The sequence below is a fragment of the Crotalus tigris genome, unplaced genomic scaffold, assembly GCF_016545835.1.
Source record: "Crotalus tigris isolate CLP2741 ecotype Arizona unplaced genomic scaffold, ASM1654583v1 scf7180000018101.4720394464:4744507, whole genome shotgun sequence".
NCBI lineage: Eukaryota > Metazoa > Chordata > Lepidosauria > Squamata > Viperidae > Crotalus > Crotalus tigris.
The window spans coordinates 2,468,347-2,482,577 of record NW_024096823.1 but is presented as its reverse complement, the minus strand read 5'-3'; the positions used below and the strand labels follow the sequence as shown (position 1 = coordinate 2,482,577).

The 14,231-nt window shown below is 34.3% G+C and overlaps 2 protein-coding genes across 7 annotated transcripts in view; one reads left to right on the top strand and one right to left on the bottom strand.

Annotated features, from left to right (window-relative positions):
- IFT74 (intraflagellar transport 74) overlaps window positions 1-14,231 on the top strand; it is a 44,646-nt gene that overhangs the window by 7,890 nt on the left and 22,525 nt on the right. For all 6 annotated transcript variants that reach the window (XM_039347822.1, XM_039347823.1, XM_039347825.1 and 3 more), the window contains exons 9-12: window positions 8,034-8,172; window positions 9,637-9,699; window positions 12,219-12,362; window positions 13,923-13,963. In XM_039347822.1, the coding sequence (XP_039203756.1) occupies window positions 8,034-8,172; window positions 9,637-9,699; window positions 12,219-12,362; window positions 13,923-13,963 (387 nt within the window). The remainder of the gene's footprint in view (window positions 1-8,033; window positions 8,173-9,636; window positions 9,700-12,218; window positions 12,363-13,922; window positions 13,964-14,231) is intronic.
- Window positions 240-7,161, bottom strand: LRRC19 (leucine rich repeat containing 19). The gene is made up of 5 exons (XM_039347826.1): window positions 6,865-7,161; window positions 5,448-5,540; window positions 3,791-4,301; window positions 2,234-2,410; window positions 240-926 (listed from the first exon to the last, which is right to left on the bottom strand). Exons 2-5 carry the CDS (start codon window positions 5,529-5,531, stop codon window positions 619-621), a joined length of 1,080 nt encoding a protein of 359 aa, XP_039203760.1. The 5' UTR covers window positions 5,532-5,540; window positions 6,865-7,161; the 3' UTR covers window positions 240-618.

Here is a 14,231-nt window from a genome sequence, read left to right as displayed (position 1 = left end):
TAGGATGGAATTTTCATATACATTCAAGTTTGTCCAGTGTTTGTTCTCAATCATTTGAAGAAGCCTTTCACAATTGATATATTTACCATACTAAAAAACAATAGTAGTCACGAGAATTGGCATAAATATTGTAAAGCAGCTCTTATTAAGTGTGGGGTAATTTCTCTCACGGACGTTAGTGCAGTCAGTGGCCTCTGAAGGGAGAGGTATAGGGCAGAGCAGATTGACAAAAGCAGTAATCCATGATCACAACCACATTTTTGTATTGTATTGTTGCATGCATTCCTATTTACACAATTTTTTATTTATATTTCCTATTTCTTAAAGGCCCATTCTCTCAGAGATTAATTATGTACATAAATACAGATAACATACACATCATAAAACAAATGCCATAAATTACCACAGAAATTTAATTCATTGCATTAGAAATCCATCATATCAATATCTGTTAAATCAGAGTTGTAATGTTTTTCTTAATAAGTTTAGATCACATGAAATTGACTAATGACAAACAACACAGATTGTGTGTATATTTTTGTCCTATGTATAGGACAACAAATGGCACAACTTTGTGCTAATAACAGAAATAGTTTCAGTCTACAATATGGTGAACATTTATGGATCAATATATTTGTCTTCAATAAATCCATCATCTTCTGGAACATACGGATGGAATTGTTCAAAAACAACTATAGACTCTTCATTAGGCTCAGATGCTTGTGGGGGCATGCATAATTGAGGTGTGAATGTTTCTTCAAACATCTCAGATTCCTCTTTTTCTTGGAGACGTCTGTGATTATAGCTTTTTAAATAACGATACCACGTTGGAAACTTGATAGCAATAATAATCAGTGTTGTAGTACTGAGGATAACTACTAGGACACCCATCAAAAAAGTCCAGCTTTTGCCAATGGGCTGAATACCTGCATGTTGAAATAAAATATTTATTTGTATAAATATATACATATATGTTTATATAAATAATAAAATATTATAATGTATAGTCATCCTCCATAACTGTCTTTTCTACACAACTTTCTGAGAAAATGCTTGATTTCCAGAGGACATTTATTAATGTCTATTGATCTAATTAAGCAAACTGACCTCTTCCTTAGGAGAAATATAGGCTTTAGGTTATTTAACTATTGACCTTTTTAAGAAAAAGATAATGATAAATGCTGTAAACTTTTAAAGTAATTTTAGGTGAATATCATACTATGGAATTTCAGCTGAATTAATAAATAAATCAATGAATAATCTTGACTTTCTGTATGGAACTCTGGTACCTGCCCAAGTTATGGTCTAATTTATTCAAGACTAATGGCCCACCTAGTTTGCCCTAGTATAGTGCCAATCCTACAAGTTCAGCTGGGATCTATTTGATTTTCATGAGAGGAAATTGTTGCCATATCAGATAAGCCAAAACTTTATGCTTAAACGGACATACAACAAATAATTGGAATATTGAACTATCCAGATTATCTGGTTAACTATAGTTTAACAATATGCATGTGAAGATTCTCAGGCCACTTTGCAATTTAGCATGTTCAGTTATGTTCTGCTAGGGAAAAGATTGCTTCGGTTAGGTGGTGTTCATAAAATTATTTCAGTATATTTCCTGGTTTAAAATGTAACGAATGACTGAAATCATCAAGTTAGGAAGAGGGAAGGTTGGGAGTAAAACAGCTGTTTATGAAATTAGTGTGTAGTTGGCTATTCCAGACACATGAGAGAAAAAGGCAGCTATCAGTCCTCTACAGGTAAAAAAACAAAACAAAACAGAATTCAACCCTGCATTATGCATGTATGCATCTGAATGGCAACTTTTTAGTTTGATAGAAGCTGCTCTTTGTCTCAATTAGGTGGCATGAAGCTTCATATATTCTATCTAGTAGATTTCTATGAATGTGCCAAGATTCAGATAGAATATTGCAGGCATTTGAGGGCAACTTTGACAAAAGCTATTCTTAAATGCAATGCAATATGTTATAAAGGTTTTAATTTGTGTGAATGTAGAACAGTCAGTGGAGTATTTAAACAAATCTTAAGTTGATTTACTCAACAAATATTGATAAGTACTCAGGACTATGTACATTCTTTTTTCTTCTAGCTAGCAGACCTATTCAGTGCTTCAAAATCCATATAAGTGAATTATATCATTTTGACATTTTTTTCTGAAACAATATACCCCCATATATACCCTTAATTGTTTATTTAAACAGAAGTGTACCTGAATATGCTGATTCATTTGTATAATTATATGTTGTGCCATCAATATTACTAATAAAAGGAAAAGGTGACAGAGTTCCAGATGTTCCAATTTGTTTACAATTTAATATATTTGTTGTCTTGATAGGATAGTTTTTCAGAGTAACTGGAATAGGGCATATAGTACTGTTCTCATTTTCTGTAAATATAACCAGTATCAGTGTTAAAATGTTTGGCCTGCACTCTAATACAAAGCTAAACTTTTTATAGTAAAAATATAAATTTAAAATTAATTTTTTATAAGTTTATAAATTAAAAAAAAGATGAGGTAGCACAATAGGGTGAAGCAAAAGAAATAGTATCTAACATAATAAGCCTAAATGAATTTATATTCATTTTAATCTAACAGAAAAGAAAGCCAGCAGAACAAACAAACAAAACCAACAGTCTTCTAAGGACAGTTAACCAGCTAAACATATCAATAAAAATGCACAGAAAGCAAACTTCATTTGAGAACTTCAAGAAACGCTGTCCAGGTTTACTGATCTTATGCATTAACAACTGGTCTGCATGTATCAAAAGAATTTCGTAGTGAAATGTCACTTTCTTGGTGCCAAGATTAGTAAATAGCTCATTCAAAGCAAAGATGTATTCCAATACTGTTGGGCTCAGTAATGGAATATTTCATCAGATAGTCATCCAAAAGATGTTAAAATCGAAAATCAATTCTAGTAATGCTTATCCCAAAAACTAGACATCCAAGGAAAACAAATTCTGAGTAAAAATTGTATGAATATGTTTTAATTATATCGTTATAAAACAGAATTATATATATTATTGTGTTAGTTATCTGTTTAAATTGCCTTAATTGCTCTCCTAGAAGGATATTCTTTAGAACTCATAGTGACTCACTTACTGTATAAGCAGATACCTAAATGTAGGATTACCAGATCTGAGTTGGAAAACTCTGAACAACTATCAGATGACAGCAATTAAAGTTCTCTGTATGCTATCATCTAATGGTCCCTTTGATTTTTTTCAGCTCAGATCTAGTAGATAGTCCTAGATGAAGTATGAAAAGTTTTTTACTGAAATACATTATTCTGAATACATTTCTGGTTCAGTGTGCAAATCTTTTTTCTAACCCACTTGATTAAACAGATAATTTTTGAATTTGCTATTTTGAATACTTTAAAATATGAGGACTATATTTAGTTTCAAATGGAGATGTTAACTAGTTTAATAAACCATGCTTCATATGTGATTGGAATAAGGCCAGACCAGATCCTGCAGCATTAGGCAAAGAACCTTGTCAATATGTAGTTTCATGTTCAAGTATACTAGCATTGTGTATAAATTACTTCATGATTAAAAACAAACTCGGTTATATAAGCCGATTTTATAATACAATTGTTTGGAAATCATATTAATGTTGTACATAAGCCAAGTCTCTTAGGTTATTCCGATATACAGTTTTCTTTTACGGTTTTTGGCTCCCAAATTAGGAATTTCAGAAAGCAATTCTGAAATTACTTTTAGAAATGGAAAAATAATCAAGACTAAATATATCTTGACCTACCCATTATCACAGTAGAGTTATTCAGCCAATGCTGTAAACTAAGAAGATCACATGAACACGTCCACCTATTTCCATTTAATTTAATACATATTGAATGAAATGTTCCCTTAACATCAAAATATTTTAAAACATTGTTTTGTAAGTTTATGGCTTTCAGCTTGTTTAGCGCTGCAAATATATCAGAATTTAATTGTGTAATTTTGTTATTTTGTAGATTCAGAATCTGCAATTCATTTAAACCAGCAAATGCTGCTTTTTCAACTGTTTTGATATCATTATTACTGACATCAAGAATTTTTAATTGTAAAAGCTTTTCAAAGCTGTAATTAGAAACAACAACAATAGAGTTGTTGTTCAAATACAGTTCTGTGAGATTATTGTACTGGCAAAGTATTTCTTTGTCATCCTTGTTTAAAGTAATATGGTTGCAACTAAGATATAACACAGAAATGTCTTTGTTTAGTCTAGAAGGAACAGAAGAATGGTTTTTTGCCACTTCCTGACAGTTTACCTGTTAAACAGAGAGAGAAAACAGTTATGAAAATATCATAAGAAATTATTTACAAAAATCTTTTACAAATCTGTATACTCTTTGTTGTTTAAAAAATGACTGTCAGTTCAAACAGAAATTCATGTAGTTTAGATAATAAAATAAAGAGAAATGTGACAGCCAAATCCCATAAGATGTAGAAAAGTAGCAGCAGAGAACAGCAAAATAAACATTACCCAAATCAGAAACAAAACAATGATATCTGTATGCTGCTTCTAGTTAGGAATATTTTCATTCCAAGTGTACTGTGTACAAGAAAGAAGTTGGTCATGAATATTGATTCTGGATACTTTAAATTTCAATACTTCAAGTCTGAAACAGACTTAAGAAGCTTTCTGTAATGGAGTAGGAAGCACGACGTATGTGACATTTCCATGTAACCTAGACTGAAAATTATCTTTTGGCATAAGGGGCTGTTTCATACTAACCATCTCTAGAGCTGCCAAAGGATGCACGTGACACCACATGTTAACATATACATCATACCAATAATGTGACAATTTTACATATTTAAATATTTGCATCAGACATCATGATGCAACTATTGCAAATTACATAAACTATAGGGATGCTTCTTTGCTTTTTGGCATAGGTCAAATGCTGTCTATAATAGCATCTTCTGCAATAAATGCATCATAACCCAGATGTGTTTATTACATCATTGTGGTTTGTAATGGATAACGTGTATGCAGCAGAGCATGATACTTGAAGGAATTGAATCTGAATATTAAAAAAAATGTACAGTGCTATATTGAATCTCTAATCTGTTTAAGAATAAATATTCTTTAACGGGGTTTTAGTCTTAGCATTCTGAAGAAGCATTCCTTATTTTTGGTATGGAATGTGTGACATGCTCTGGACATATATATGTGCAAGAGCAGTGGAATAACTGATAGTATTAATAGAAATATGTGATCATTATATTTTATAAATATCACAAGTTTATACATGTTCTAAAACATATTTTAAAAGAAACTGCATAGCATCGTTAAAGCTTTATTATTGGATCTAAGTCTCATTCTCATCTAATTAGAAATTGGGAACTAACAGCTTCTTTAACAAGTGGCTAAAGAATGATAATGATAATGATTTAGTTCCAAAACTTACAGTTTGAGAAGTATCACTGCATTCGGTACTGACTGGATGAAGAAAAAGAACTGCAACCAGTATCAGGAGCCAAGCAAGCTTCATATTCAAAATCTGTTAATTTTTGATACAATTCAAACAGTAACAAAAACTGAGGATTTAACACAGGGAACTAAGGCGCTATTATTTGTTCTTCTTTGGCTCATGATTTGTGGCCATAAAATGCATCAAAGTCAATTGCAGAGCAAAATAAATGAATAGAATCCTTGGAGCTGAATTAAAATATTGAAATTGAAGTAATATTGTTTTTCACCCCTAAATTCACCCCATCTAATGACCTGTGTATGGAAGAAACTTTTATTCTGATTTTCTAAAAGATGACTGTGCATGATGTAGGCAAAAACACAGACATACCCAGAGAGAGACAGTAATCCTTCATACTCCCGTATTTCAAAATTCTGCTTTTTTGTTTGGAATAATAATATATGGAAACTTGCAAAGGTGATTGACAAATCAACCCCATGCAGAATACATATGTGGGTCTTTATTTCTCAATAATGTAGAACTTTCTAAGTCATCTGGTTCTCTCTCCAATTTCAGAGTGGTTTTCTTATAGAAAATGTGACTAGGTAGGGGAAAAGCTGTAAAACGTGTCCCCACCATGTTTCAAAGTAGATATGATTTTCTCTCTAAAGCCTCTCTAGGTTGCAACCAAACAACAATTATTTTTTTTACATGCCAAGTACACTTGCTAAAAGTACGAGCTCTTCGCTTCAGAAAAAATGCATTGCTTCAGCTAAATAATATTGTTGTAGATATTTATAAAGTACAAAAAGTTACAAATATTTTCTAACTGCAACTTCAATAATGTAAGAGCAGATTTAAACCTTCCTGAGAGCTTTGCTTCTTGCTCCCAGCTGAGCTCTAAAATGGTTCCACTTTAAAGGGCAGCACAAAGCAGAGAGTCATATCTCATTGTCGTGATGCCATTTATGTGACCATGCTTTACAAAGAAAACTGCATAAATCTCTCAAGGATTGATAAAAAAAATACAGATAATAAGATGTTTATTTGATACAGTGCAATAGCCAGAGAAACAAAACCAAGGTTGCGATGAAGTTTCGTGGTGAAAGCATCTCTCAATCTTATCTTCAGCCATATTTTTTTTTTTAAAAAAATCAAGTATATGCTATTTCTCAAGGTTTCCTTTATTGCCAAAACAATCTTTGTTACTTTTAGGTTGTTTAAAAACAAAGTACAGCTTCAAGGTAGCAGTAGAGTTAAATATGACTTCTCACAAAACATAAATCGTTCAGAATCTTTTCTGAATTTCTTAAGAAAATCAGAACCAGACAGTACATATATTCCACACTCTTGGATTATGAAGCAAATTTTGGTATCACACAAGTATACTATGATTTATATGCATATATCATACCTTCTTAATTTTTCTCCGGAAAATCGTACTTGCATATTTTCCTGTGATTGAAAAAAAAGAGATGAAAGTTGCAATGTTTCTGCACTTGGTCACAACCTTTGTACCCAATTAGCAGGGAGGAAGTTTAAAATAAAGTGCAGGACACCTTTAGAAAAAGATTGACTCTTTGTGTTCATCTATGAGTTAGAGGCTTGCAACCAATCGAGAAGACTTTTGAGTGTGATCTGTGCAGTTTTATGACATTAAATTGCAAGGTAAGGGAGGAGAAATCTAGAGTTTGCAATAAAACACGTTTGTATTGGATACAAAGAGCTAAGGCTAGATAGGTTGAGTTGTTCCTTTTTTAATGGGGGGGGGGTGTAACTGCCACTAGCAGTATAAACATCAGTCCTGGCACACAGCATAGCCTATCTATAAATTTTGTTTTTAAAAGGAAGCAGGCATATGCTTGATTTTAGATCAAAGGTCAGGGAAAAAAAGAGCTAACAAATACTAACTGAGCTGCATAATAGGAGTCTGAACATTGTGAGGAAATACTGTTTCTGTCATACTTTCTTTAACTGTCAGGCCCTCTTCCCAATCCACCTCAGCAGTTTCAGGGTTTTAGTTAACGTAAGCAAATTGTGACTTTCATGACTCTTTTTTGTGGTCCCAAGAGAACCCTCCAACTGCATTGTTGAATTTTAATTTCCTGTCATTTTTTGTGGTAGGAAAGACAAAATCCAAAAATAGATATAATACTGTTTTTAAAAAAAAAGTTATTTTTTTTTTTTTAAAAAACAGTTTGAAACCAAAAAGTCTCCATAGTTGACAATGGCATTTCTATGTGTCCTAAGAAAACTATATGAGCATATCCAGGGCTTTTTTTTGTCATAGAACGCCCAGAACGGAGTTCCGGCACCTTTTTGGGATGGAACCTTATAGGGTAGGCAAGGCAGGTTGTATGACGTGTGTGAGTTCTGGCACCTTTTTTTTTTTTTTTTACAAAAAAAGCACTGAATATATCCATGAAGTTAGTAGAACTACAGTTCGGCTCAAGGAAGACTTTACTTTGTTTTTGCTTTCACTCTCTTTAGTGTAAAATTTACTGGTATTCTAAATTTAAAAATAATTATAATGCAAAAAAATGTTGGATTGGGTTTTACAAAATATTTATTTGTGTGATGCAGCAAAGAAAAACTAATTCAAGCTGTGGAAGATGATATCCGGCAGGAAAAACAAGCAGCAGAAAATATAATAAAAAATATGTCGGAAGAAGATCAAACCAAATACATAGAAATGAAAATGGCAAATGAAAAGCTCTTGCAGGTAGTCTTTGATATTTCGCTAAATTACAGTTTTATATGTGCCAGAATAATTTTAGACCAAAGAAATGAAAAAAAAAATTCCAGAAGCTTCAGTCAACATATGAAGGGTAATATGTTCCAGCCAAATCTAATATTTTAACCTCTTAAAGGTTGAATGGGTGTGATTAACTCTTTACCACAGAAATCATGTTATAGAATCTACCAACCTCTTTTTCTTTATTATAGCTTTAATTCTCCAGTTTCTTACCAGAAGCAAGGTTTCTTAATTTTAAAGAAGCCATGGGTATGTGGCTTGGTAGCTGTCCCTCACAATGGACTCATTGCAAGAGTCATGTGCACATTAAGCATGCAGGATTGTTTAGTATGATGTATAGCATGTCTTTGTAGGAAAAACTCCATGAAGGAATGAAAGATTTAATTGACCTTATTCAAAAAAAAATCAATTGTTCAGAACAAGATAATGAATCCAAGGTTTAAAAGAGAAAACATATTTAACACCAGAAAATTTACACTATGTCACACTTTGAAACATGAGCTGTAATCTAATTTTGCTTGAGTAAGTTGGAAATGGTGGCAACTAAATAATTCAAATCCTAACTGAGGACCTAAGAATGATGATGATCATGTTACCGCGTTTCCCCGAAAATAAGACCCAATCTTATTTTTTTTCTTCCAAAAAAGGCACCAGGTCTTATTTTCAGGGGGTGTATTTTCACCATGAGGTGAGACCAACAGCCCTACTCAGCCGGCCCATTTCTTCTGTGGCCAAAGGAAATACCTCTGCAGCTGAGAATAGAGTTCTGGATTGACCCGTGCGGCGCCCCCTGCCTGCATCTTACCAGCCGATTGAATCTGTAGCTCGGGTCTCAGGTGCAGAGGCCTTTCCGGAAGGCCTCTGACAGTGAAATGCAGGCCGGGGGAAATCCGGAGCTCCATTCTCAACTGCAAAGACATTTCCTGAGGGCTTCTGAGGGTGAAATGCAAGCCAGGGGGGGCACCACAGAAGATGTGGGCCAGTGAGGCAAGGCAGGTGTTGATTCATGAGAAGCCTGGTTGCAACGGTAAGCTAGGGTACAGGACGCTTGGGGCATCTCTACCCCCACTCTAGCTTGATTTTTAGGCGTGCGTCTCACCCCAAAACTAGGGCTTATTTTTTGGGTAGGGCTTATATTAGGCCCACCCCCAAAAATCAAGCTAGGGCTTATTTTCGGGATAGGTCTTATTTTGGGGAAAATGCGGTAGTGATAAAATTAGCCCAATGATTAAACTCTTCAAAGAAATGGGCAACATATTTACCAAGCATAAGATTGGATGCCTTGAGGTTGAATTTGACCAGAGCTGTGCATTTATATAGGATATGGCCATGGTTGGACTATCCATGAAACCTTAATTTTCAAAGTTTCTTTCAAGCACTAAATTTCTTTTAACAATTTTTATTATATGAAAATCCTACTTCCTCTCCTAGGAATTGGCCTCTTTACAACAAGAAATGGATGCTGTGAATATGAAAGAACAAGCTCTGGAAGCCGTATGTATTTTCCTATTCTCAAATTCATTACATAATGGAAGGATAAGGTTGAAAGAGATGACTCATAAATAACTGTCTTACATACAATTAAAAATAAAGTCAAAATCCCTGGCTAGTATGATTTTAGCTGTTTGTTATCTTCAGGATACTGATTATCAATTGATGGTTGCCACTGTGGTATAGAATAAAAGTAGATAACTTTTTTCTGCTCTGTGGATCACACTCCTTTTTTTTTTCCCCTGCTAGGGAGTCTCCTATCCAGTAGTATGGTAATCTCACCAAATACCTCAAGATGAAATGTCATTACTCTTTTTCCAATGCACCCTTGTTGCTACTTTGTTATGCTGTTCGTAATCAGTCTGTTCAATCTTCTTACAGCAGATAACTGGTGGTCGGTCCACTGTTTCTTCAGTTTCTTTGCAGAGACAGCATTTGCTCTCTGCTGCTGTCTTCTCAATTCTGTCTTTGTATGCATTTATTTTTAAGGCTTGTTCTTGTGCAGCCAAAATTAGCCCGTCTCTTTAGTTTTTCTGCTCTTAGCCATTGCCAGATCTTGTTGTTATCTGCTTTGCCTGCTAGGTTTTTTTTTTTTTTTAATGAATTGGCCATGTAATACTTTGCAAGATTTCTTTTCTATTTTCATTTTGGACTTTCTTGTAGGCTGGTTTGGTCTCTCCAATATTCAGTAAGTTTTCCTGATATATTAACTTCGATGCATCTTCTTCATTATCCTTCCAGTCTCCTTTTTTCTTCTTCCATCTGGTGTACTTGCAGCATTCCAACCCATCCATCTTCCTTGAGTAACAGAGCCTGTAAACATCACTGTGTGAATGAAGGGCTGATTCATTCTCATTATTTTTCTGATTTTCCTATCCAGGGCTTTTATTATGCTTGAGTCTAATCCACTACTTCATTTGCATATCTAATATTATAATGGGTGATCTCACAAGCAATTAGGTATTTAAACTTCATTTGGCTTTGTTTATCCATCTTGGGAAGAGTTAGATAAGTGGATAAACAAAGTTTAAACACCTGATTGCTTGTTGATAGGTAGATAAAAAAAAGAATATTGTTATTTGATGGTTTTAAAGTATTGTCCCAAGATGTAAGCTGTTCCAAGAAAAGCTGCCTTTTGCCATTGGCTGAAGTTGATTTTGTAAATGTCCGACATTTAGGGATTGCACCCAAAGTGCCTATTACTATTGTATTATTCTTGCTTTCTTTTGCCACAGTCATTCCGCTTCTACTTGGAGGTCTTTGTGTTTTTTGATTTTCTCCATTTCTTTCTCTTCTATTCTGTTGTATTATTATGATTTGTCACACAGTCAGCAAGGTATTTAGAATGGATTTTGCATTTTCATTTATCTGTCAAGTCCTTCCCAAGAACCTGGGATAAGCAGATGGTATTACATTATTAATCCTATTAGTATCCTCAACTTTCAGTGATTCTTTTAGCAATTTTTAACATAAAATATTGGAAAGGATATTGTTTCTTGAAGGAAAATGATCACTATTTGCTTCCTCTGTCATGTAACATACTACAGTAAACCATATAGCTAGATTCACATATTACATAGCATAATGAGTGAATTTAGCCATTGGGGCTTGTAAACCCATGCAGTTGTGTTTTATTCAATAAATAAAAGTTAAGCAAAGTATTTATAAAGTGGGAACTTTTAAGTATGCTCTTACTATTCAGTATATAATGTTAAACCACAGTATCTGTAACATAACATGCTTTATACTAACCAACAGAGCTTCTGTGTTACTTTCTAAATACTTGTTCTCCTCAGTTTAACCACTCCCATAATTTTTACATGTATATATCAACTGTTCTATGAATTTTCCCATTTGATATTCTATTAGAAAGTTACTATGTAGTACTTGAAAGGTCATAACTTTGATAATGCTTTAACTTCCTTAGTTTCAGAATCTCACCAGACAGTACTTTTGACAGCTGTTTTTATTACCTTGGAATTTTCACATATTAGCAATCGTATACATATAATTAGATAATGCATATGTTCTTAAATTAAGAATGGTTATGGAGGCTTAGAAATAGATGTGAAATAAGCAAATGGATAGAGATGTTAATTAGCAGTGTATATCTCTGTATGTAAAGATAGAGAATGGCTTTGTTTTATCTGTTTAGAAGTATTTAGGAGTGATAATATATGAATCAATGAACATATATAATGAACGTATGTGCAGAATACTCAGTTTTAGCAGGAACCTTCCTATGCTACTCTCTAGTTCAGTGTTTCCCAAACTTGACAATTTTAAGGCATGAGGACTTCAACTCCCAGAATTCCACAGCCAGCAACGCTGGCTGGGGAATTCTGGGAGTTGAAGTCCACATGCCTTAAAATTGTCAAGTTTGGGAAACACTGCTCTAGTTGCTGTTTATCCACAAGATAATGTGGCTTGTGGGCCAAAACTGATTCATTGTCCCTGGTCTTTACTTTCTGTTTCAGTTGTGTAAAATGCAAAATACCCGTATGCGTGTATTCTATCTTTAGGAAATTACCCACTCCCAAATTAAACAAGAGGCCTTACAGCTGTACGAAAAGCTCCATGGTCTTGAGGAACATCGAGACCAAATGATTGCAGAGGACAAGAACATGGGCTCTCCCCAGGAGGAAAGAGAAAGACTATTAAAACAGGTATAAAAAAAATATTGAAAAAAGGTTACTTTGTAATATTTGTAAAGCTCAGTTAACAGGAAGAAATAAACGGCTAGAGCAGAGGTCCCCAACCTTTTGGGCACCAGGGACTGGTTCCATGGAGAGAGGTTTTTCCGCGGACCAGAGGGTGCATGGTTTTGTCTGCTGCCTGCATGTCACTTGTTTGTGTGGGCCAGTTGCTGGCATGCCGCGGCCTGGTACTGGTCCATGGACCGGGGGTTGGGGACTTACATATTGTGTTAATGTAGAAAAGCCACACTTACTTTCACTTCCACAGGATACCATCATGACTCTAGGCCAGCAAATGTAATGATTGGAGCTTGATGACCTTAACCAACAGAGCTAACTGTGAGAGCACACTTATGTAAAAGGAACTCTATTTGTGCAGTTTGGAAGGAGACATGTTGATTGTGGCTTAGTATTCACATATCATAAAGGAATTGGGAAGGCAATAAATTAGTATCTCTATTTTACACAATTTGTTTTCCCTTCTCTGATAGACTGAAATACTGAACTAAGCCTGTAAGATAATAAATGAATCAGATGGCTGAAAAACACCAAGCGTATAAGTAAAATATTATGAAAACCTGATTTAGTAGCAGTAGATATGAAAAACTAGCTGAGTATAAGTCACGAGTGCAATGTAGCTGACAAATCTAAAATGCATACAGGATATCTCCACAAATGACATTTGTGCTATTCTGGGATTGGTTCTGTGTCCATTGGATCCCAAACCATCATCATCAGTGAATATCTGAGCAGACATATTTCTAGCAGAATTTGGAGACATTTCTTGCCCTATTGGTAAGACTTACAATCCTATAGTCATTGACTTACAACCTGTTGTTTAATAACTAGTCAAAGTTAAGATGGACCTCCCTGAGCTACTTACAACCAATTTTCAAAGCTACAACAGTTGTATTCCCACCCACCATCACGTGATACATTTTGGGCGGTTGGCAACCAGTTTATCTTTACAGCAATTTGCAAGATCCCATGGTCACATAACTGATTTGCAATGTTTTTTGCCAGTTTCTAGCATTTACTTTCCAACTGGGGAAAATGGATTCACTTAACAACTGCCATGTTCACTTAATGACCACTGCATTCACTTAATCACTGTCACAAAAAATGTAGGTCCAGTCACATGATGTGCCTTGACTTATGACCACAATAACTTATGGATGTAATTCCCGGCTCAATTGTAGTTATAAATCAGGGGTCTTCAAACTTTTATGACTTGTGGACTTCAACTCCCAGAATTCCTCAGCCAGGTGCCTGGCTGAGGAATTCTGGGAGTTGAAGTCCACAAGTCATAAAAGGGCCAAGTTTGAATACCTCTGTGTAAATCAAAGACTACTTGCTTATCACTTTTTCTAATATACATATATTTGTGATACTGAAAGGTAAGATGAAAGTATTTTGTTAGAGAATACAATTAATATCAGTCTGTTTCTACAGTTAAGCCAGCATTCTTGTCATTCTTTCCATAGCAGTAATTTATTTGTGTCACTAAGAAATATGTCATCTCTTTTTAAGGTGAAGGAAGACAATCAAGAAATAGCAAGCATGGAGAGGCAGTGAGTGCTTTTCTATATTGCTCCTCCAGTTTTTATGTCTGCTATGAAATCAGTTTAATTTACATCCACATATTTTTTATCAGCCATGTGTATTGTACCCAGATTTGCCAGCCATGTGTATTGTACCCATTAACTGTAAAAAGAAGCAGGGTTATTTTTATCACTTACTTGTTAAAATATTCTGAAGAATCATATGTGAAAATGCAATTGGAATTAAAGTATCTGATGCCTTAACTAGGTAATACTATAGTAATAAGACAACAGTAAT